Source organism: Berghia stephanieae, chromosome 1 (genome assembly GCF_034508935.2).
Source record: "Berghia stephanieae isolate SIO BIC M18660-M18661 chromosome 1, UCSD_Bste_1.3, whole genome shotgun sequence".
Lineage (NCBI taxonomy): Eukaryota > Metazoa > Mollusca > Gastropoda > Nudibranchia > Aeolidiidae > Berghia > Berghia stephanieae.
Window position 1 is genome coordinate 29,617,100 of NC_088360.1, and position 25,869 is coordinate 29,642,968.

The 25,869-nt window shown below is 37.5% G+C and overlaps 2 protein-coding genes across 4 annotated transcripts in view; both read left to right on the forward strand.

Annotated features, from left to right (window-relative positions):
* The window catches only part of LOC144971418 (uncharacterized), a 5,326-nt gene extending 4,660 nt beyond the window's left edge, over nucleotides 1-666 (forward strand). The window contains exon 2 of the mRNA XM_078912294.1: nucleotides 1-666. This exon is cut by the window's left edge and continues 724 nt beyond it. Coding sequence (XP_078768420.1) covers nucleotides 1-579 — 579 coding nt within the window. The 3' untranslated portion in view covers nucleotides 580-666.
* Nucleotides 667-10,226: 9,560 nt separating this feature from the next.
* The window catches only part of LOC144971422 (uncharacterized), a 40,687-nt gene continuing 25,044 nt past the window's right edge, over nucleotides 10,227-25,869 (forward strand). Inside the window, exon 1 of one of the 3 annotated variants that reach the window (XM_078912328.1) lies at nucleotides 10,227-10,287. The gene's annotated coding sequence lies outside the window, so the exon portion shown is untranslated. Of the gene's footprint in view, nucleotides 10,288-15,836; nucleotides 16,105-25,869 lie in introns of those variants that run through there. The other 2 variants (XR_013645129.1, XM_078912309.1) reach the window with 2 other exon arrangements.

Here is a 25,869-nt window from a genome sequence, read left to right on the forward strand (position 1 = left end):
ATCGTGCCAACTGCAAAACCTAAACGATCAAATTCTCCCGGGAAGAAGTCGACGAAAGATTCGCCAAGAAAAGTTAACTCTGAAGTCTCTGACGACAAATTCATAGATGGATCTTTACAAGTTCCCATTCGTCGCTCCAGAAGCAACTCAGTTCCGTCTATCAGTTCTCCAATACGACAGCTTCTTGATAATATGTCTAAATCAAAACCATCCTCGTCTACTTCAGATGACAGTGATATTCACATCAAAGCCCCCATACAATTTCGTCCTAGAAGCAGCAGTGTCTGTGTTCCATATTTTGCCCATTTAAAAGACGCTCCAAGACGAGACTCCCTCATCCGGAAATATGTAGCAAGGCCTAAAATATTTCATCGTACTGCTAAGACGATAGACCAGTTAATATCTGACTTGGCTAAAGGCATTAGTCATGAATATCTTTTGGACTACAAGTACAGATCAAAACCCATCACGCCAGAGGAATGGGAGAGTCTGAAGAAGTGTCGGTATCTCAGAATGCCGAGCAAAAACGAAGATGTTGAGGGCAACACGATCGACGTTGAGGCTATTTCCTCGAATTGAGTTGCTCGCCATAAGATTATACAGATTAAATGTTATAATCCCCACTGTTTTTCTTTTGAAAATAAAGCAGAAACTCTCGATGGAGAAGAGTGTCGTTTTCTCTTACTCGAGTTGGAGATAGAAGGTGTCTTTCATGTAACTCCATCTTAGATCTGTAAACATGGCCGTGGTCGCTCTTCAAATGAAAAGTATGACCCAACGGGTCAAAATGGTATTGGGTGTGACTTTTGTGCACATATCAAAGTAAGGAATTAAGGAGCGGGCACCGGTGTAAGATAAAGAACTGAACAAGTGTGTATGAAAGGTGCTAGATAAAGGAAGAAAGAAAAGTACAAGAAAAAAAACAGTCGAGGTCGATTGTTGTTTTTGGGATGGTTTTCTTTGGTACACTCATTTACAAGTCTGACAACTGAATCAAATTATAGGCTTGATTTAACGTTGTTGCGATGGGATATATTTTTGCATTGGTTTGAGAGTATTCACATTACAACCATGAGCCGATTACAATTTGGGCTATCAGAACTAAAAATAAGTAAACGTCGAATGTGACCTATTTCCTCAAAAAAAAGTATTTTGTCACGTTAAACCGGATACCAAACCCGAATTTTACGTTAAATTCGCCAGAAATGTGAATGTTTAGTTTTTGTCATAATATGTACTGTAAGAAACGGAAATAGGGTTCCAAATGGTCTGCTCGAAGCGAAATATATTAAACATTGGGAAACGCATTGAGCATGGTAAATCAATGAAAATGTGCTATATAAATTAAATATTAATACGTATCGTATTTTATGAAAGAGTGAAGAAACCTACTTTTTTACTTAATAAAACATCTCTTCTTCTTCTTCTTCTTCTTCTTCTTCTTCTTCTTCTTATTATTATTATTATTATTATTATTATTATATTATTATTATTATATTATTATTATTATAGTATTATTATTAGTATTATTAGTATTATTATTATTAGTATTATTAGTATTATCATTGTTCCTCTTCTTCTTCTTCTTCTTCTTATTATTATTATTATTATTATTATTATTATTATTATTATTATTATTATTATTATTATTATTATTATTATTATTATTATTATTATTATTATTATTATTAGTATTATTAGTATTATTACTACTATTAGTATTATTAGTATTATTAGTATTATCATTGTTCCTCTTCTTCTTCTTCTTCTTCTTCTTCGTCTTCTTCTTCTTCTTCTTCTTCTTCTTCTTCTCCTCCTCCTCCTTCTTCTTCTTCTTCTTCGGGTTAAGGCAGCCAGCGCCATCGTGTTGATGATTAATGCTTCTCTGTAGTATACATTATATAGACGGATATACCTTTTTTGTAAGCTTCCATGTTGGAGCGTAGACAATTTCTCTTCAAAAGTATTTTTTTAATTATTAAGACTGGTGGTGATCACGAAGGGAGGTAAGGTGTTAAAGATTGAGCTTTATATAGCGCAATATCCACTAAATGTGCTCAAAGCGCTTTACAAGGGGTCCCTGGTCAACAGCAACATTTAACATGTAGGACAGGACATGACGCCTGTTAGGAGATATTACAATTTTTTGGACAAAGACAACGCTGTTAACGGCCAGGTACTCATTTTACACCTGAGTACGGTGAGAGAATGTGAGTAAAGAGCCTTTTCCAAGGACTCAACTATGCGCCGACCGCGAGGCTCGAACCCGGGACCTTCCGATCCGAAAGCGAGTGTCATTCCACTAGACCACATAGCCGCACAGTGAAGGTGTTCCAGGTCTGAGGTCCAAATCTGCGGAAAGATCTATCACCAAAGCGTTTTAAATAGAGAACAGTTTGTCAACGGGCATATGAAACAGAAAATTCAATAATTAACAGACTTTTCTTGTTAATCAAATATGGGGTGTTGATATTCGCTCCACCGTCGATAAAATAAAAGTGGTCTCTTGTTACACAGAAAATGAAATAGAATAAATAGAAAGGGTTTGATTAGAAATCATAGACACTTAATAACCACGCCTCTCGGACAGTCGTCATTAATGTAAACAATGGCAGTGATTGGTTAACATAGCAAACTACACAGGATTTACTACCAATGGTTTGTGTCTAACTAAAATACCCAATGTTCGACTGCTTGATCAATAGAATCAACACAGAAAACTATGTGTAATTCAAACGTTTATAATAAGATCGAGAAAATCACGTGATAACTAGTCACCCATATGACTGTATAAAAACAATAACAATGATCAAAAAGAGGTCGATTTCATTCAAGTTATTGTTTACAAACAACCAACTATGTTTGTCCGAGAACGTGTGAAGGTGTGTCACAAATTCCATGTTTTGATTGGTAAAACATCTACTGGTTAATTTCAGAGTGACACATTAGGGAGCAGGCACTGGAGGAGGGTGAATATCTGAAGACGTGTAGTAAACTGTGCCAGACAAAACAGATAGAAACATACAAGAAGAAAATAGCAGAAGAAAATAGCATCCCAAAGATCAGCCTACGACGATTGAATATCGAACCTCGAACATCCCAATGAGGTGGGGTTTTCTTTTTCTTTTTTTTTGGGGGGGTGGGGGTGGGAGAGTATTTTTTCTGTTTTATCTGACACTGTTTCATAAACACCGACGTGTAATAATAGACTCGATTTGATATTGTCGTAATGGACAGTACGTTGCGTTGGTTTGAGAGTATGTATTTCCGCCATTACAGCAATGAGCCCATATCCATCTGGGTTATCAGACCTGTAAATAAGTACCTACACGTCGGTACACACCTTTTTTCAGATTTTCGAGTCAAATGCACAGCTTCCGTTTGATAGTAGCGACTGTGATACTAAAAACAGAAGCACGAAAACGCACTTCGGCTAATGAATGGAGCCAAGAGATAGGTTTATTGTTAGAATTCTTTTGACGGAAATCGGGAATTATATTGACTCCGAAGCCAAAAGAAAATCGGGTCTATGAGGTTTTTCTTCGGGGTCAGTAAGTAACGGATTATAGGGAATGAGATTAGCGGAAGAGTAGCGTCCTTTGATTGGACGTCACCCATAGTCTGTGACGTCACCGGCGGAAAAGTTATTAGAGAGAGAACGTCATGTTGATGTGCGCATGCGTCTCTCGTCTTCTATTCCCTATAATAACTCCTTATTCTAATTTCTACACAAAATGGTAACATTGAATTGAATGGAGAAAACGTTTTCTATACCACACTATAAATCGGTCATATATCACTATTAATCCGAGCGTATTTTAATTTTTAAAATTTGAGCTTTTATATAGCGCAATATCCACTAAACGTGCTCAACGCGCTTTACAGGGTGCCTGAGAAACAGCAAGACGTAACATATAAAACGAGACATAACGCCAGTTAGCCGATATTACAATTTTCCCCCGACGGAGACTACGCTGGTAACGACCAGGTATTCATTTAACACCTGAGTACCAGAGAGAATGTAAGTAAAAAGCCTTTTTTTCCAAGGCTCGAACCCAGGACCTTCCGATCCTAAAGCGATTATCGTACCATAAGACCACATAGCCGCACTATAATAGAAACAAAGAAGAAATAAGTTGTTATAACAGAGTAGTTAATAGGAGCATGAAAACGCACTCTCGCTAATCAATACAGCCAAGCGATGGGTTTATTTGACAAATTAATTGGTTTGCTGTTGCCGTATTATTCTCACCTGAAGATTCTGAAGTGTATAAATAGAATGTACAAGCACTATGATTAACCGGATCGGCTCGTACCGATCGTTAACTTATAGCCTGACCCTAGAACCGTAACCATCGTTAACGTATAGCCTGATACTAGAACCGTAGCCATCGTTAACGTATAGCCTGACACTAGAACCGTAGCCATCGTTAACGTATAGCCTGATACTAGAACCGTAGCCATCGTTAACGTATAGCCTGACACTAGAACCGTAGCCATCGTTAACGTATAGCCTGATACTAGAACCGTAGCCATCGTTAACGTATAGCCTGACACTAGAACCGTAGCCATCGTTAACGTATAGCCTGATACTAGAACCGTAGCCATCGTTAACGTATAGCCTGATACTAGAACCGTAGCCATCGTTAACGTATAGCCTGACACTAGAACCTTAGCCATCGTTAACGTATAGCCTGACCCTAGAACCGTAACCATCGTTAACGTATAGCCTGATACTAGAACCGTAGCCATCGTTAACGTATAGCCTGACACTAGAACCGTAGCCATCGTTAACGTATAGCCTGATACTAGAACCGTAGCCATCGTTAACGTATAGCCTGACACTAGAACCGTAGCCATCGTTAACGTATAGCCTAATACTAGAACCGTAGCCATCGTTAACGTATAGCCTGACACTAGAACCGTAGCCATCGTTAACGTATAGCCTGATACTAGAACCGTAGCCATCGTTAACGTATAGCCTGACACTAGAACCGTAGCCATCGTTAACGTATAGCCTGACACTAGAACCGTAGCCATCGTTAACGTATAGCCTGACCCTAGAACCGTAGCCATCGTTAACGTATAGCCTGACCCTAGAACCGTAGCCATCGTTAACGTATAGCCTGACACTAGAACCGTAGCCATCGTTAACGTATAGCCTGATACTAGAACCGTAGCCATCGTTAACGTATAGCCTGACACTAGAACCGTAGCCATCGTTAACGTATAGCCTGACACTAGAACCGTAGCCATCGTTAATGTATAATAATAATAATAATAATAATAATAATAATAATAATAATAATAATAATAATAATAATAATAATAATAATAATATAAATTAATAATAATAATAATAATAATAATAATAATAATAGTAATAATAATAATGATGATAATAATAATAATAATAATAATAATAATAATAATAATAATAATAATAATAATATGTGCATTTATATAGCGCTTATGCCGAGGCTTCGAAGCGCTTCACATTGACCATTAGTAAAAACATTACATACTGCAGATTCAGACAAACGAACACAAGCTCACACGCATCCAATTACACGTACATTCACACACATCCACAATGTACACAAATGAATATAACCGATTTTTAAAAAAAAAAACAGAACAACAACAACAACAACAACAACAACAACAAAAACATAATAACAAGGAACGTTTTGGGGTCAAACCTCTTTTTCATCCATAAACTAACAAAAAAAATTAGATCCAGTTATTTCAGAGAGACGACTGAATTGTTCTCGACACACCCAGTATGTTTATGACGGGACAAATGAAACCATTATCCCTTTGAATGTGTTTCATTATTGCCATCGAATATCCCGATATTATCTTTTAAACAGATTTTTGTCTTGTGGTGTGACACTCGGCTTCGGGGCAATATGTCTTGGGTTTGAACCCCGCTCTGAGCGGCGCATGGTTGAATCCAAGTAAAAGGCTCACATACTCACATTCTCTCACCGAACTCGGGTGTAAAATGAATAACGGTCCGTTATCAGATGTTGTCTGTGTCGGAAAAATGTTTTAATATTATTATGGCCTAACATACGTCGTATCTCTTCCCACATGTTAAGCGTTGTTGTTTGCCATGGGTCCCTTTGTAAATCGCTTTGACCATGTTTGGTGGATATATAGATAGTATGCGCTTGGCTATGAAGCTCATAACATTGCCATCCGGAAGTATAACGGACCAACACACAAAACTGTGTGTATCCATGAACGTTTATCGTCGGGTTAATACAGTTTAGTGAGCATTACTCATAAACGCGGATGGCAAAAAACAATAACAAAAACCTGAGTGACGTCATCTGCATACTATCTATAAATGCTCAGGGGTTTTTTTTTTCAGAAAGTGACGCTTGAAGTCACAAAACCAGAAGACACAGAAAAAAGAGGAAATGCGCCTCCTTGGGACAAGCGGTATTATGTCAGAATGACCTGTATAATAAATAAATAAATAAATAAATAAATAAATAAATAAATAAATAAATAAATAACCTTTATTCATCCCATAGGGGAAATTTGTCTCTAGGGTCTATTCCAAGGGAAGACGATCAACCCAGGCGTCAGCCGTAGTGAAGGACCGCAAATTGAGCTCGGGCGAGGTGACTTGTTCAAGGCCACACAGCGCAGCGGCGGGTGATCGAGTCAGTACATTTCGGGTACGAAGCAAAGACCGTTACCCTTAGCAACGCTGACCCCTTGAAATTTATGTTTTTTCAATGTTTATCTTAAACCAAAAGAAATGTACCTTTTTGAGAAAATGAGTCAAATTCCTATCACGAGATGACTATACTGCCTTTCTCAGGGAACAAAAAAAAAACATCTTTAAATTTTTGGACCGGATAACTCGTTTTTCAAACGATTAAAATGACCTCACCTTGACACGAACTCTCAAATCTGGAATGTCACATTTAGGTCCCAGGTTTGAGAGTTTTCGACTAGATGATGGACATTTAAATCGATCGATATTTGGAGGACTAGTTTCCTGACCTAAATGTTCAAAATATGTGACCCTTCGTCTCAAAACGGTATTAAGTCGGGTTGGTAGATGTTGAAAATTGAATTTATAGCTAGAAATATCAGACTTGTGTTGAGTTTGTATGTTTTATTGAGGAGAATGGATGCCATATTTTACGGTGCTAATGCCAACGATTTATATTTCTAACCAGTTTAACATTTAATTCGGCTTTGAAGCATCTGATTCGTTCCGACATAATACCGTTTTGAGACCACGGGTCACATATGTTGTTTTTTTTTTCAGACCACGGCTATATGACTGGGCCCATAAAGGCTGCATCACACTGATAGGATAATTATTCGATAACAATAGTATTAGCATTACGTCTTGTCAAAGTCTTCATCCCAATGTCAACGAGCAACGGCTTCCGGTATAAACAAGGTCACGTGAACGTTTGGAGATCAGAACAAAAAACGGATTGTCTCAGAAGAGCAAACAATAGCACACACTTTAATTAGATACTATATCAACGTTTATAATGCGCATTTCCACGAATTTACCATGGTTAGATAAAGAACTGAACAAGTGTGTATGAAAGGTGCCAGAGAAAGCAAGAAAGAAAAAATACAAGAAAAAAACCATCCCAAAATATCAGTCTACCTCGACTGAGAATCGAACCTCAGACCCCCTGATTACCGGTCAGACGTGCTACCTACCATTACATCACAGATGCTCCCGATATTGGGACAATTTTAATACCTATATTCTTCACAAGGGTAGGCGTTTTACGCTATAAACCCATTTTCAATTCTTTATCTTACACCAGTGCCTGCTCCTTAATATATTTATTTGATATTCAGCATGGTTAATGTGGTTCACAATGCTTTATTTTTAGCCTAGGCAAACCACATTGACCCGTATTTCCGTTTCGGACTGTAAGAGTCAGCTGATCTTCCTTTAAGGGGCGGTTTGGGTCTAATTATTAGGAAAATCCTTCGAAAAATTGATTTTGAGATTTTGGTGGAAATTGATATTTTATTTCCCTAGAATTTATATAATTGAAGTCCAAATTCTTAAAGTAGACTATAAAGGCACGAAAAATACAGTAGAAAATGGTACAGATAGTAAGAAAAGTGTAAAAAACGGGAAGCTATTTTGCTATTTTCTCAAAATGTCATATTTCTAAGGGTATGGGATACTGTGTCAAACGTTACTCTGAATCTATTCAATGAAATTGTCTGAAATTTTCCACAGTTATCACAGAGATAATGTATTGTGTCACCATAGAGAGATTTTTTTTTGATATGATATGTGAATTTTGAATTATAATCCTAATTCTGAATTTTTAACATCAATTTTGTCATAACATTTTGATTCTCAACTTTGTAATGTTCTAATAAAAATTCCATAAGCTAAAGCCGTAAAATCTCTCTATGGTGACACACTATAGTACAATGTTGACAAGAGGGAAGAATATGGAGGTCATTCCTTCATTAGTTTTTGTGGAACGTTTGCCACAAGATTGTTACTTTTTTTATGTCAGACCCCAAATTAGGTCGCAAAATGGGTATCAACACAGATAATTAAAATTTTTCACCATAAATGTTGTTTTTTAACCTATAATGACGATACAGAATGATTAAAACCGCCCAATATTGGTAATTAATTTTTTTTTTTTTTTGAAAAGACCCAACCCGCCCCTTAATGGCCATCGTCACTCATGAAGATTTTGACACGAACAATAACATTAAATTGAAAATACAGCAGTGATAAGGAAGCCCTGTAAACAAATCTAAAGTGGGTGTAGATGTAACTTCCTGCGGTAAATTGTTCCAATCTGTGATGGCTCTGGGGTAAAATGATAATTTTTTGAGGTCTCCGGTGCATCTCAGGGGCATAAAACTGTCCATGTGGGAATTTCTAGATGTTCGTGTTGTTGTTTGGGGGTCAGGATTTGTAATAGTCACCAGATCTTTTATGTACTAATATGCTGATGATATTCTTCACTGCCAAATGCTCATTCACAACTGAACCTTAGGGGTATTATGTTTAGATGGTCTTACCCACGGAAGCAAAGTCAGGACAAGACGCACCAACATCACCATTTTTAATAAAAAGTACGCCCTTTCGTAATGACACCAATAGATCCCGTCCGCTAGGCATTCCATGAAGGAATATAGATAATTCATCAAACAGGATGTCTGAAAAAAAAAACGATAGTGCCTAAAGCGGGGCTCGAAACCGCGACCTTCCGGATTAAAGTGCAATGCCTTAACCACTCGGCCACTTCGCCCCAATAGCGACCAGGAAATCGAGGAAACTTATGAAAGATTCAGGAGAAACTATTAAAATCATCTTAAAGAATGGATATTTCAATAATAGAATTGGAGGAGATGGCTTTAATGAATTCGATCGTACATTCGGGAAAGATGGCACAGAAGAGACGAATGACACAGGAGTCGTGTCCTGAGTTCGCACCTGCATATCATAATCTTACGATACCAAACACCTTGTATTCTCTCAAGTGGTGTTTCATTCATCCTGCTTTGTTGATAAAGGGTAAACCCGAAATGTCTATTTTATTTGTTTTCGTTTATTAAATTGAAGCTTACAGTCAATTTCACATTGTTATTTATGGTTTCAAGACACTTCAAATGGAGCATTAAAAGAGGCAGAACCAGAAATTCGGTATGGGAAGCGACTAGGACATGACACTTCTAATATCGAAAACCAAGTTTAAAAATGAAGAACCTTGCAACAAACCATCGCATTAAATTTGACGGCGGGAAAATTGAAAGATCCCGACATTGCATGGATGTCCCAGGTTCAGATACGTGGACGATTTGCTACTTTTATCCACCTGAACAACGAAATAGACGACCTCACATATATCTGTATATACTAGGTGTCCCCAAAAAATGTGTACACATCAAAATAATTGTAAATAGAATGGGATTTAATAAAATGCAATTATTATTTTAAAATGCAGTTAAAATGCAGTAAAAAAAAAGCAACATTAAAGTGATACTTATAAATATTTTTACATTTGTATAAGTTATAAATAGTTACATTTGATTAAATTCCACGGTTACAATTATTCTTCATGTGTATACATTTTGATGACACCCTGCCCTTATATAGATTTAACGGTGTAGTTTGAGAGATAACAAGAACTATTTGGTCGGTATAGGAAAACAAACTACACAGCGGTGCCACACTGAATCCGACAGATAAGAGGTGTGTTGTTGACTTCAATCTTAGATTTATGGCAACGTCAAAACACTCGAAAATATCGGGTAAGTTAGGAAATGAAGCAAGCGCTCTTTGTTGTTGATAATTTGCCTTACACTTTGGCCATGCTCTGAAAATAATTTTTTTTTTCCGAAACCTTTTGATTGAATACATTTACCCGCAAATTCGGTTCCTTGATTGGTGACCAAATAATAATAGGCTTCAATAGTCGTGACATCACTTCCCTCGTAATGACGCACAACTTAGTAACTGGTTCTAAACTATCAGAACAATGTTGGACGCCCTTATGAAATACTTCTCCGACAAGCATAAAAGTTTATCCAGAATAGAAAAAAAACATTTTAAAATCTGATCATGTTTTGACTTTTATACATTCTAATCACATGACATATGAAAAAGTTCTAGCCAGCAAGAAGAATAAAAAGTACCGATTTGCTTTGTTTAGAACCAAGCTGCTCATTGCTGGGCGGACGTGACATCAGACTTTTGAATCCTATTACAAAGACATCCCCGCACGGTACTGGAATCTCAGTGTTGTGGCTTGTTGTTTTAAGTTTAATGAATTATATACTTTTGTGAATTTTACTCATGAAAACTGTTGTGCCCCCCAAAAAAAGTGTTTACATGTGTGTTGTCTCAAAACAATGTTCACTGTGTTGGACACAACAAAGGGACAGACTCTGTGACAAATACATTCCTCTAATATGGAATGTAGTTTGATGGCATCTCCCCGCAGAATTATTTTTTCTTTTCTTATTAAAAATAAATAGTCTAGTTCATACAACAGATATAAAATACAAAATACAAATTGAGTATATATTTATATTGAAAGCTGTCCTTTGCCATAAATAATACATTGTGCACGTCAGAGCTTGGCCTTTATAGTTAAAAAAAGGAAAGTTGCAATTTATAGATAGCACAAACACAACATTAGCATCACAACTAGAATCTTGACTTAAAGTGGAATTTATCATATTTAGATTCGCAAGTAAAAAAGACAATAATTGAATATCTCCTTGTATAATTGTGACTCACCTTCTGAATGTAGTATTGTGGGTATTGTGTAGGGATGAAATAAGAGCTGGAGATTTAATATATAAATAGAACGAAGATGACGTCACTCTGGTCTTTGTTATTGTTTTTTGTTTTTTGTTTTTTTTTTTTTTTTTTTTTTTTTTTGCCATCTGCGTTTATGAGAAATTCTCATTAAACTGTGTGAATCAGACTATAAACGTTTAAGGTTACACATAGTTTTGTGTGTTGGTCCGTTATACTTCCGGATGGCAATGTTGTGAGCTTCTTAGCCAAGCTCATACTATCTATAGTTCAATAATAGTAAATAAAACTTTTGGTAAATTTCTATTCGTCATGAAATATTACTTCTTACATTACAAAAAAAAAACCCATTGAAATCCGTATTTCTGATCTTTTCAATGTCTAAATTCGTTTGTTTTGGGGTTTTTTCCCCAAGTCCGATCATTATTAATACCGTTTTCCGGGGACATCAAGATATTTTTCCTATAAATTTTCCTCTGAAGTAGACGTGAATATCATCCAAGAAAGATAACTGATATATCGATGTTACAGATAATCGTTTTGAAAGAGTTATATCCCTTTACAGTGGTTATACTTTGATAATAATGGCCAGGGATCACCATTATCCCATAATATTTAATCAAGCTTCCCCGCACTAGAGGTACATTCAGCGAACTCTAAAATAGACATTGTCACCCAATACAGTTTCTGTAAATATTGGAGCTTGTGCAAGTTTAAAATATATGAATCGCTTGAATCTTTGACGTACGGTTTAACATTATTCATTCAAAATTATAGATTTTTCTTTAATACTTGATTTCTCAAGACAATTTTTTTAAGATTAACAGACATAAAGCAGATAACTCACTCGGAATATTCCCTTTGGAAAGATTTTATGTACCAAAATAAATTTTGCAATACGATAGCGTCCGATTTCTAATCATGGACGAAACTTTCATCAAATTGATGACAAAAAAAAAATCACTGATAAAATTTTTTAATACTAGATATGTTAACAAAATCGCCATTTTATGTGAATCTTGGGACCTCCAAAACTCAAATACAGATCAAGAAACATTAATTTGTTGTTGGTTTTTTTTTTTGTTTTTTTTTTTAATTTTTTAAAAAATTAGTATTATGTGCAGAGTTTTATCAAGTTTACAATGTAAAACCCTACAAACTGTGGAGTGATCCTCGACAATATTGGAGGTTTCCACAAGACGAAGAAGAAGAAGAAGAAGGAAAGAAGGAAAAAAAAAAAGATTTTATACAGTGATACGACCGTGCAAAAACCGTGCGGCTATGTGGTCTAGTGGTATGACATTCGCTTCGAGCCTCGTGCTCGGCGCATAGTTGAGTCCTTGGAAAAGGCTCTTTACTCACATCCTCTCACCGTACTCAGGTGTAATATGAGTACCTAGCCGATAACAGCGTTGTCTTTGTCCGAAAAATTGTAATATCACCTAACAGGCGTCATGTCCCGTCCTACGTGTTAAATGTTGCTGTTGACCAGGGACCCCTTGTATAGCGCTTTGAGCACATTTTGTGTATATTGCGCTATATAAAGCTCAATAAGGATCCCTGGCCAATAGAAACACGTAACGCATGAAGGACGAGACGTAAAAATAAAAAATAAAATAAAATTCCCTTTATTCATCCCCAAGGGGAAATTTGTCTTCAAGGTCTATTCCAAGGAAAGACATGAATAAACCCATGCGTCAGCCGCAGTGCATCGCCGCAAAGTGTGCTAGGGCGAGGTGACTTGCTCAAGGCAACACAGCGCGACGGGTGATTGAACTCGGTACCTTTTGGGTTCGAAGCAAAGACCGTACTGCAGAGCCACGCTTTCCCATGACACCTGTAAAGCGATAATACAAAATGTTAACGACTAGTTACTCATTTTACTCCTGATTACAATGAGATAATGTGAGTAAAGAGCCTATTCCAAGGACTCAAATTTGCGATTCTAAAAGCGGGACTCGAACCCTGGACCTGCCATTCCGAAGGCAAATGCTATAACATAGGACCAGATAACCGCCCATCGAAACATTTTGAGTCTTTGGAAAAGCCTTCTTGCTCATATTTCCTCACTGAACTCTGGTGTTGAAGTGAGTCTACGTCCATTAACAGCATTGTCTCTGTCGGTAAAGGCAACAGTACCTCACATGTGTCCTGACTTGCCCTCTACACGTTAAGTGTTGCTGCAGGCTTGGGGCCCTTGGTAAAGCGCTTTTGAGCACATCAAGTGAATATTGCACTATAGATTGTATGCGCTTGGCTAAGAAGCTCATAACATTGCCATCCGGAAGTATAACGGACCAACACACAAAACTGTGTAACCATGAACTTTTATAGTCTGGTTAATACAGTTTAGTGAGAATCACTCACAAACGCGGATGGCAAAATACAATAACAAAGGCTTGAGTGACATCATCTTCATTCTATCTATAGAAAAGGCGCAGGCTACGGGCTTAACCACACCGGAGACGGACTCCGACGACCGGTACTGCCGTCCTCTGCCGTCTTCCAGATAATGACGTCGGGCACGGACAAAATACTAAGAATTAAGAGAAGAGCCGCTAGACCTACCCATACCAAGCTCGAAAATAAATAAAAGACAGAGGACGTCGGGTGCTTGGTATGGGTAGGTCTAGTGGCTCTTCTCTTTATTCTTAGTAATTTGTCCGTGCCCGACGTCTTTATCCGGAAGACGGCAGAGGACGGCAGTGCCGGGTCGTCGGAGTCAGTCTCCTGTGTGGGTTCGCCCTAAAGATGTGTTTACGCGCAGGTTAAAAAGTTAGTCTACGGAAATGGATTGTCTATCTCGGACACCTGCTATAATAGACATAAACCACAAACACCCTGTTTTGCCCATTGACCTCTCGAGTCACAGACCTTTTAATCCACCATAAGCCGCTTACCCAAAAAAAAAAAAAATCTGCACATTTATTTATTTACATTTTTGGCCAAAAAACTTATATCGTTATCGATCGATCTAAAATAAGATACCTCCAGCTTATCAAAAGATTTTAAAGAAGTTTATTAAACCGCTTTATTATAATATTATAAATAAATCAAGAAATCAGGGTTTAATTTCCTTCATTTTAAAGTCAAAATATAATTATTTTCCTGGCCAAAATGGTAAAAAGACTGGTCAGTTTTTTTTTTACTTGTATTGTGAAAGATCACCCGGCATGATCGTATCAGGATCGCGTGGATTTGACGAAAGGTACTTGACACCCGATTCCCGATTCTATAATCCAGTTCTGATTGGAATAGTCATATATTATATCAATCTGTTGTTGTAGAACTCTTTTACGCGTGGGGTAAAAAGTTAATCTACGGAAATGAGTTTCCTATAGCTGTTACCTGCTACTGTCACCAAACACTGCAAATGCTCTTTGGCCGACGCTTACTTATGTTATTTGACATTTGTTGTAATGGACAATATTTCACGTCGGTTTGAAAGTATGCCCATTACAACAATGGACCCATAACAGGTTGGGTTATCAGACCTGCATATAAGATTACGTTACCTCTAACTAAATCACATCTGATATATTTCGCCATTAAACCATTTTATAAAGTTTAATCGTAATTTTATTATATTTACTAGATACTGTAATTAAGCACTAATAGTAATACGAGATGAGATAGGGCTCTGACCGTGGCCATCGTTAACGTATAGCCTGATACTAAAACCCACTAAGACCCATATTTTGACGTCATTTTTAGGTTTGTGGACCGCCTAGTGAGTTGTCTTTAATAGTGGTCAAGGAAACAAGTAATCCCATTGGTTCAACTCCAGAATAGAACACACGATTTGTTTTCTTTTGTGGCCAAAGACTTGTCTTTTGACGTCATTTGTTGATCAGTGTCAGGCTAAAGCCGCGCTCTGACCCGCGGAAAACATTTTAAAAAAATTTTCAAGGATTTGTAATGTGAACAAATCATATAATAAGATTCCATAGCAGTATAATAGGAGGAAATAATAAAAGTGAAGAAGTAGTAGGCTTCAACAGTCATGACATCACTTCCGTCGTAATGCCGCATCGTAATTTAGTAACTGGTTCTAAACTATCGGAACAATGGCGGACGCGCCCTTATGAAATACTTCTCCGACGAGCATAAAAGTGTATCCAGAGGAGAAAAACATTGTAAATCTGATCATGTTTTGACTTTTATACATTCTGATCACATGACATGTGAAAAAGTTCTAGCCAGAATGAAGAATAAAAAGTACCGATTTTATTTACTTAGAACCAATCTGCTTGTTGCCGGGCGGATGTGACATCAGACTATTGAATCCCATTTCAGATACCACAGTCATGATGACCGTCCAACTTCATAAAATCGTTTCATGGTTGGGGGGGGGGGGGTGGGGTGGGGGAATCGTAATCTGTCTAAATACTAAACACAGCTTGCCTTGCAGTGCAGAATTCCCAAACTGCTCATTGACCACTTTCCCGCGCAAGAACCTGGTCTCATCTCGTAACGCTGCGCAATTAAAGAAATAGTGCGTTAATACCGATACCGTTTAAAAGCGGTAGGTTTATACATACGTATCGGCTTGATCGCAGCCTGATCGAGTGTAATCGACGAGAGGTACTTGACACTGGATTCCGTAGACGAATGACGATTATGAAATCCATAAATCCATAACACTGTTTTATCGTGCCAGTACACCAGGAGTCACAATTGATTAATTCAACAACAGCCATTGGGTCTACTTGATACTTACTTATTACCGTCAATACAACTTTGTGATTTACGACTCAATTCGACAAGGAGGAGTGTATACATTATAAGGCCAATATTGATTTGAGGTAACGTGTTTGTTTTTATTTTATTACTTTCTGAACAAGAAGTTGTTCTTTAATTGCATTGTTGCTGTTTTTTTTTTTTAATTTGTTTGTGTGATTTTTGTTGGTTTTTTATTGGGTTTTATGCATTCTTTTTTATTTGTTATATTTTTTAATTGCTTGAATGATGTTCGTTGTTTGTTTTATTGAATTGTTATCTTTTTCTTATTGTTCTCTTTTGTTTTTTTTATTTGATTGTTTGTGTGATTTTTGTTGCCTGTTTGTTTCTGTTCTGTTTGTGTTTCTGATGTTGTGTTTGTTTGCTTGTTCGTTTTTGCTAATTTTGTTTGTTTTTTTTTTTGTTTTTTTGGTTTGGTTTGGGGTTTTTTGGGACTTTTTTTGTTTCGGTTTATGGGATGAAACGTACTATCTAAAAACTTTGTATTGGAAACCGTCATTGATTATTATTATTTTTGAGGGGAAATGTGCTTTGTTGTTGGGGGGGGGGGTGATGGTTGGGGGAAGGGATTGCTTGTTTTTATGGTTTTTTGTTTTGTTTTGTTTTGATTTTTGTTTGTTTTCTTCTTTTTTGTTTATCATTTGGGAGGGGTGGTTTTATTTATTTTTTTTTGGGGGGGGGGGTTGTTTGTTTTTTGGTTATTTTTGTTTTTTAGTATATTAGTCCAATATGTACAATTTAGTTTTGTACTTTCCCTTATTTTTATTATTTTATCATTAATGTGATTTACAATGTCACCTTATAAACCCACACCCTTTGTGTACCATGCTTCAAACTGCAACCCACGGTCATGACTCGGTGTAACGTCGCGGTGAATTCGATTCCCAGGATTGATTTTGAAAGCACTCAATAGTGTGAGCGCTTCTGGTAAAGACCGAGAGAAAATTCCAAATTGATGGTGCCGCAAAGTAAAATGCACGTTCCAAGAATTTCGTTTTGGACATTTGTCTTTCTAAAGTTGGTGTGTTACGAGGGTCGGGAGTTGACAGTTATCTTTACTCTTTTTTCCAAAATGTTTTCCACTTATTGAGAAACCTACCGGTCATTATCAAGCTTTTCAACTATATGATACAATGTAATTCAATTTGATAATTAATTTATAATGTAAATGTTGTTGCTCGAAGCTCTAAGAAATAAATAACAATGTGAAATTGAATGTAAGCTTCAAGATGAATTCATCTTAACAACGCCACTACCGCATTTTTATCTCATTCGTCTGTAGTGTTTCATTTATCCTGTTTTGTTGATAAATGGGAAACCCGAAACGTCCATTTATATGTGTTTTCGTATATTAATTTGAAGCCTACATTCAATTTTACATTGTTATTTAATTAATTTATACGGCGCGAAGAATCCATAAAGTTCCCCCAAACCGCTACACATACAAAGACACAAAACATAAATACAATTATCTACAACTCAAAAACCTGCCTGAATAGGAACTTTTACAAAAGTTTCCTAAAATGACTAAGCTCGGGGGCGTCTTTGATTCCTTTATCTAATTAGTTCCATAATATACAGCACAGACTATCGGAAACGTACAAGATTTAAAAAATATGTTAACCCCCTCCTGACCACCCATATGAAAATCGTCACATTCGTTAGGATGTAACCAACAATTTTCTTATTCTGATTTCATTTTGTTATAGTTATAGCCATGAAAACTGGACACTGTGTTGCAGAGCTCATTTTTCTGAACAAAATATAGAATACACCGTTACTATTCTGTTTGAAAAATATACCTTTGTGTTGGGTGAGTGTGAAGTTTCGGGTAAAATTCTGAAACTAGCTGGTAGGGAGAGAGTTACTGTTTTAAAGAATTTTAGAATTCTCTCTCTTTTTCTTTTTTTTTTCTTTCTTTTTTTTTTGGTATGAAGATTGACAGAATCAGCCGCCGGGTTATTTGAAGAGAAAGATACATCCTATCTAAAAGCTAACAAGTAATTATTACCGATCGTTTCACGATACAGTTAGAAGAAAAAGTCACGGTACATTGACTGGAATAAACGTCGGGTCCGTTAGCGCTAAGAGCCTTAAGGATATAATTATTACATTGAATGCTGTGGTATTCTTCATGCATGTTTAGGTGCTTGAAAAGCGGATTAGGAATCTCATACCATGCTTTGTACACAATGCTTCTATGCTCTGCGGGTTTTTGTTCTTTCCTTTTGGCCATAAACGTTTTGCTTTAATTATCAATTAATTAAATTGATTCGCAACTTGTCAAAACTTCTTACACTTGACACGTTTTAAAAGTCTCGTGTGTTTTCGGTGAGGATTTCAAGATAAACGGTCCGGAGGCTCTGACTAATGCCATACCACAAAGCTGCATGAATATGAAATTTATGTGTGATGCTGAGTTTTGTTTTGTTTTGCTGTGTTTTGTTAGTTTGTTGCGGGGGGGGGGGGTTGTGGTGGTTTATCGTTGTTGTTTTTTTTTTTCAAAAATTTACAAACGACAAGAACAAAACCCTACTTCTTGCCAAGTTTAATAAAATGCTTTATTGTTTAAGAAACTGTGCCGAACCAAACTGGTATAACTTGTATTAATTAGCACTGCAGGGTTGCTATTGTAAGAAGGTGCCGTGTCTGGTTGAAAAATATTTAAAAAACGGAACAAAGTCTGGAATACGTTGTTTTTTGGTTTTTGTTTTTGTTTTTGTTTTCTTCTAACAATGCTACATAATCAGAAATCCTATTCGATTTATTTCCAAGAATGAATAGCCTCCAGTGAACCCTGACTTTGATTCCAGTAGACTTACAACATTTGGCCATTGATGGTTTATAAGGGCACATACAAACAGAGGTAAAAGAGTCGATTAAAAATGCATTGGGATCGACTCACTATTCAAGACGTTAGAAAATCAACTGGATCGTTGAGGAAATGCTCAGGACAAGTCATAAAACATAATGCGGGATGGAAAGGTCACATGGCACTTTGAGAATTGCGTCTAAAATCTTCACTATGGCATTTTTACAGTATGTTCATTAAAACATTCGTGATATTAAAATTGTTCAATATATTTTTGTTTTTATTGTATAGATACACATATTTAAGTATTTGGGGTTGATTGTGGTGAAAGTTACGACTTTTATCATTTGTGACCCGCCGTGTCAAAGCGGTATTATGTCGGGATGCACTCGGTTAGGGAAATTGAATTCATAGCCACAAATATCAAACTTCTCTAAATTCACTTTCTGAGGTCTGAATCATCCCGACATAATACCGTTTTGAGACGGACGGTCACATTTATAGTCTGGCTTTTACAGGATCCTAAATTTTTCCGGGGTATTTTTTTCTCGCACATGATATTTCCACAATTTGGGCGTGGCTAAAACCTGTCCAACTGTAACATTAATCATCGTTGTTGCCGAGACCTCTTTACATTCTGATCGAATAAAAAATTGTGTAGGCATATATAACAGTGCCAGACAAAAAGATAGCCAATATAAAACAAAATAAATCAGCCTGGACAGCAACCAGTGGCTCGTGTCTGATACATTTTGGATAAGGCTCGTGAAACATCCGTCACGTGATATGTTTTTGTTTATTAAATTGAAGCTTACATTTAATTTCCTATTCTAATCAAAGAGTGTGTAGGGTAACGTAGTTACCAAGAGCTCTCACTTCTCTTAACCGCAATGCTATTGTCGCGTGCCAGGCGAGACAGCGAGGTGGGTGTGCTCCGCGTGTATCATGCGCGCTAGGCTTACTGATACAATGAAGAAAATACGAGTAGAAGACGAAAGATGCGTGGCTTCACCAAAAGCGGGAAGTGAGAGCTCTTGGTAACATAACAATCGTTACCTACACGCTCATTGTTCTAATTCAATTCGTCGAACTTCAAGCAGCAACATTTTCATTCTTTTTCTCTCTCTGTAAACTCAATTTTCAACAACAATATCACTCAGATAGAAAACCTTTGAAAATGTGGGTTAGATCTACATTTATTTTCCTCATTGTTTTCCTCTATTGTTTATAATAATAATTGAGCTTTTATATAGAGCAATATCCATTAAGCGTTCTCTAAGCGCTTTACAATTGGTCCCTGGCCAACAGCAAAACTTAACAGTAGGACGGGACATGACGCCTTTTAGGCGATATTACCTTTTTTATCGGACAGAGACAACGCTACTAACGGCCAGGTACTCATTTTATACTCATTTTTTATAGTACGGTGAAAGAATGTGAGGTAAGAGCCTTTTCCAAGGACTCAACTATGCGCCAAGCGAGGCTCGAACCCAGGACCTTCCGATCCGAAAGCGAGTATCATACCACAAGACCACATAGCCGCACTGCACTTATTGTAGATATTATAATGTTTTACGAGCGTCGACGAAATGTAAATATTTGCACGAAGACAAATTACGTGCTTTTTCTTTGCTATCTTTCGTCAAGGCAGAATGAAAATTCTGTCTGGTCTCCCACATTGCTTTGACTGTTACTGTACGCCTCAATCGTTCCCCCTCGTCGTGCGCTATGTGGTCTAGTGGTATGACACTTGCTTTCGGATCGGAAGGTCCTGAGTTAGAGCCTCGCTCGGCGCAGAGTTGAGTGCTTGGAAAAGGCTCTTTACTCACATTCTCTCACCGTGCTCAGGTGTAAAATGAGTACCTGGCCGTTAACAGCGTTGTCTCTGTCTGAAAAAAAGTGTAAAATCGCTTATTCTCTATTGTCTTCTGGCACTTTCCTACTCATTTCATCTCTTCTTGTTATCAACATAAGTGCCTGCTCCACTCACTTTTCAAAAGGCGTTATGTCTCGTTCTAAATGTTACATGTTGCTGTAGGTCAGGAACCCCTTGTAAAGCGCTTTGAGCACATTAAGTGGATATCGCGCTATATAAAAGCTCAAGCGCAAGACTCAAAACTGTATCGAGTTTGGTTGGTTTAAATTGAAAAAAATGTATAAATTTATAGCCTAAAGAACAAAATAAATATTTAGGGTTAGAGTTAGAGTTAAGGGGCAGCGTGGATCAGTGGTAAGGTCTTTGCTTCCTACCTGAAAGGTACCGAGTTCAATCACCCGCCGCTGCGCTGTGTGGCCTTGAGCAAGTCACCTCGCCCTAGCTCACTTTGCGGCGCTGCTCTGCGGCTGACGCCTGGGTTATTCCTGTCTTCCCTTGGAATAGACCCTAAAGACAAATGTCCCCTTGGGTATGAATAAAGGGAATAATATATTACAATATAAGGTTAGTGCTAAGGTTAGAGTTACAGTTAGTATTGGGGTTAGTGTTAGGATTGATGTTACCGTTGAAGGTAGAGTTAGGGGTATTAGACATTGTGGTATAACAAGAAGAAGTATTGTTTATCAACCTTCCTCATCAGCTTGATCCGACTTGTACAAATATGCAGGTCTGACATCCGAACCCACTTATGGACCAAGTTTAACATTGTTGTAATGGACAATATTTTGCGTCATTTTCTAAAAGACTTCCATTACAACAATGAGCCCATAATGAATTGGGTTACCAGACCTGCAAATAAGTACACGTCGGCTTGGTCCTGTTTTGTTTGATTTAGTTGTTGTGTTGTTTGTTTTTGTTTTTTTTGTTTTTTTTTCTTGTTTTGTTTTGTTTTTGTTTTTTTGTTTGTTTGTTTTTTTTTTTTTTTTGGGGGGGGGTTGTTTGTTGTTTTGTTTTTTGGGTGGGGGGTGTTTGTTTTTTGTTTTTTGTAATTCTTTTTTTTTTGTCTAGCATTGTATTAAACCTATTTTGAAATATCTATATTAAGATCAAATTACGTATCATTGATCACGTGACCAACAATGGCATCTTGTCAACATGGCATGGCTATTATGATAAAACCCTATTTGTAAAACATGAACTCATTGGTTCATTGAAGCATACCAATTATTATGCCTTCTAGATACAACACGCTTGAATAAGTAACACACCTATAAATCGACTTCTCACACCTTTGGCGGGTTAGAATGGCCGGTCAAAAACTAAGTCAACATTACATTCGCACCTTGTGTTGTCTCAACGTTGTTGTATTTTTCCAAACATTTGTAAAGTGCATATTAAGTCTTACTGCCCTCGCGGTCAATGCCCGCCTGATGGGTCAAACCGTCGCCGGCCATTGTTAACATAAAATAGCCTGACACTGGCCAAAAATGACGTCAAAATGCCAGTCTTTGGCCACAAAAGAAAACAAATGTTGAGTTGTATTTAATAGTTCAACCAATGAAATAACTTGTTTCCTTGAGCACTACTAACGACAACTCACTAGGCGGTGCAAAAACCAAATAATTACTTCAAAATGCCAGTCTTTTTGGGTTTCAGTGTCAGGCTATAACATAACAATGGCTACGGTCAAACCGTAGCCATCGTTAACATAATATAGCCTGAAACTAGAACCCTCTAGGACTGGCAGTTTGACGTCATTTTTTGGGTTTTTGCACCGCCTAGTGAGTTGTCGTTAGTAGACCTCATGGAAACAAGTGGTCCCATTGGTTGAACTATTAAATACAACTCACGATTTGTTTTCTTTTGTGGCGAAAGACTGTCATTTTGACGTCATTTTTTGGTCAGTGTCAGACTATAGATAGTTCGAAGATGACGTCACTCAGGCCTTTGTTATTGTTTTTGCCATCCGCGTTTGTGAGTTGTTCTCACTAAACTGTATTAACAATACTATAAAAGTTCATGGTTACACAGAGTTTGAGTGTTGGTCCGTTATACTTCCGGATGGCAATGTTGTGAACTTCATAGCCAAGCGCATACTATCTATCGCTTTACGATGGCTCCGGTCAAAGCGGGTGACGAAGGTCCCGGAAAAATTCAGATAGAAAGTATTCGCTTCACAGGCAAAGGGACCTAGATCAACGCGGGTGAAGTCGAGATAATTTTCTTGCCCCCATACAATGTCCAACCGGCACCCATACAATCCACCGGCCCCCATACAATATCCAACCGGCCCCCATACAATGTCCAACCGGCCCCCATACAATGTCCAACCGGCCCCCATACAATGTCCAACCGGCCCCCGTACAATGTCCAACCGGCCTCCATACAATGTCCAACCGGCCCCCATACAATGTCCAACCGGCCTCCATACAATGTCCAACCGGCCACCATACAATGTCCAACCGGCCCCCATACAATGTCCAACCGGCCCCCATACAATGTCCAACCGGCCCCCATACAATGTCCAACCAGCCCACATACAATGTCCAACCGGCCCCCATACAATGTCCAACCGCCCCCATACAATGTCCAACCAGCCCCCATACAATGTCCAACCAGCCCCCATACAATGTCCAACCGGCCCCCATACAATGTCCAACCGGCCCCCATACAATGTCCAACCGGCCCCCATACAATGTCCAACCAGCCCCCATACAATGTCCAACCGGCCCCCATACAATGTCCAACCGGCCCCCATACAATGTCCAACAGACCCCCATACAATGTCCAACCGGCCTCCATACAATGTCCAACCGGCCCCCATACAATGTCCAACTGGAAATTATTGGTAGATAGCCGAAAGTACTTTGCAAGAAACTAGCGTCCTATCCAAATGGAAAGAAAAAATTAATATTTTTCGTTCAACTCTTTCCTTCCGATCCTTTTCAGTAAGTTTCCCAAAAAGCCAGGCTTGGCTTACCCAGCAGAAAAAAAATATTTTTTTAAACTGAAATAAGCTATCTGCAAAGCAACTTTATGTTCTTATTGATTAAAGAAAGATTATTCTTCAAATTGTGTGATGTACCAAATAAATCTGAATAAGAAAAATGTATATTGTGTCGTAACAAATGTATCAATTTTGCTTTAGGTGGAAAGGAGAGGGTAAAAGAAAATAAGCCGGAATTAACACCGGCTCAGGAGCCGTGGTGGCTCTGAAGGATTGTTATAGATAGTTCGAAGATGACGTCACTCAGGTCTTTGTTATTGTTTTTTGCCATCCGCGTTTATGAGTAATGCTCACTGAACTGTATTAACCTGACTATAAACGTTCATGGGTACACATAGTTTTGTGTGTTGGTCCGTTATACTTCCGGATGGCAATGTTATGAGCTTCTTAGCCAAGCGCATACTATCTATAGAATAAAACTAATGACTATGAAAGAATGAGATTATAGACCAGCATATCGTTTATAATTGCTTAGAGAAGTTCGACTCAGATTTGAATGAGCACCTGACTATAAGCAGCGATGGATATTGTAAGAGTGTAAGTACAAAAAGGCATCTAACAGGCGGCTCGAAGATTATGGTATAAAATATGTTTCTATATGGCTTGCTGTGAGAATAAATTAAACACCGTAAAGCGCACTGAGCGTGGTAAATCCGCGGAAATACCCTATTTATTTTCATATTAGCATTTATATAGCGCAATAGTTTATGAGTAGATGTTATGTGGTGTTGATGTTTTGATTGTTCACCAATGTATAATAATTTAAATGTCGGGTAAAGATCATAAGGATCTAATATCTATTTTGTCTCTTATATTTTTAATAACTATCTACTCCTATTTATCTAATTAATATGCTGCATGTTCCGACAATATATAAATTTTGAATTGATTTGAATTGAATGGAATCGAATAGAATTTCAAATCTCTCGACCGTCCTTATTTTGATTTATTTTTTTGTCCCATCTCAAATTTGTCTATCAAGTGCATTCCAACATAAAACCACACTGACACTCCGGGTCACCTATTTGATTTAATTCTAACTTTATCCAACATTTTCTGGATTTTCCCAGAAAGGCCGTTTTCTACCAGCATAAAAATTGATTTTTTAAACTCTAACTCAAAAGTAGATAAATAAATACATGATATATAATTTTCTTCAACAAAACGTGTTCATTTAACTATGACAAATTAATTTCATAAAATTTTGTACAGAAGAAATTTAGTTGATAATCGTAAAAAGCGTCACGATTTTCCTGTAGATAATTGGTAAGGAGATTATAAAACGATAGGATTTTCATGCAAGGGGAGGGGGGGGGGGGTAATGAAGTGGCCGAGTGGTTAAGGCGTTGTATTATGACACAGAAGGTCCCGGAATTGAGTCCCGCTTCAGGCACTTCCGGTTTTTTTTTCCTTGAGCAAGATTAATATCCCATACGTTCTCACTTCGGGCAACAAGAGTGATCCCTGTTGACATCAGACGTCTGTTTGATGGACTCTCTGTATTCCTCCATGGTATGAATTCCCCTGGTGACGGCATGTCATGATGCCAGGCGAAAGGCGGATTTATTTTTCTCCCACACACAACAATATATCAATGTATTTTATAGAACAAACTTCCCTTCCAAATTCACTATTTTCAGGACTATTTTCATTCTGGTTTCTGTAGCGATTATCAAATAGTACTTAAACGACCCTAATGTTGACGTTAGTCATTAGCTGTTTTTATAGAACCCTGCACTGCCCTACCTTAATTAGATGTTGATCATTTCCCCAAGGGCATTTGTCATACCTGCCCAACCCTGATTCCTGGTTGTTTTGTTTTGGTGTACTGAGAGTTGTTCCATTAGAGATCGGATCTGGATCTTGGGTCCACGTGATCGGTCAGTAACGATGGTCAGTGATTTAGTAGAATTCGATTGACAGGATTGACATAAAGGATATCATTGATATGGACGTGTCTCTTGTACAACGACAAAACATATTGTTTTTGGTTTGGTTTTGTTTGGGGGTATTTTTGTTTGTTTGTTTGTTGTTTGTTTTTTTTTTGTTTTTTGTTGTTGGTTTTTATTGGGGGGGGGGGGGTTGGGGTTTTTATATTTTCTTCTAAGCTTTTATCTGTTTATTCCTTTTTAATA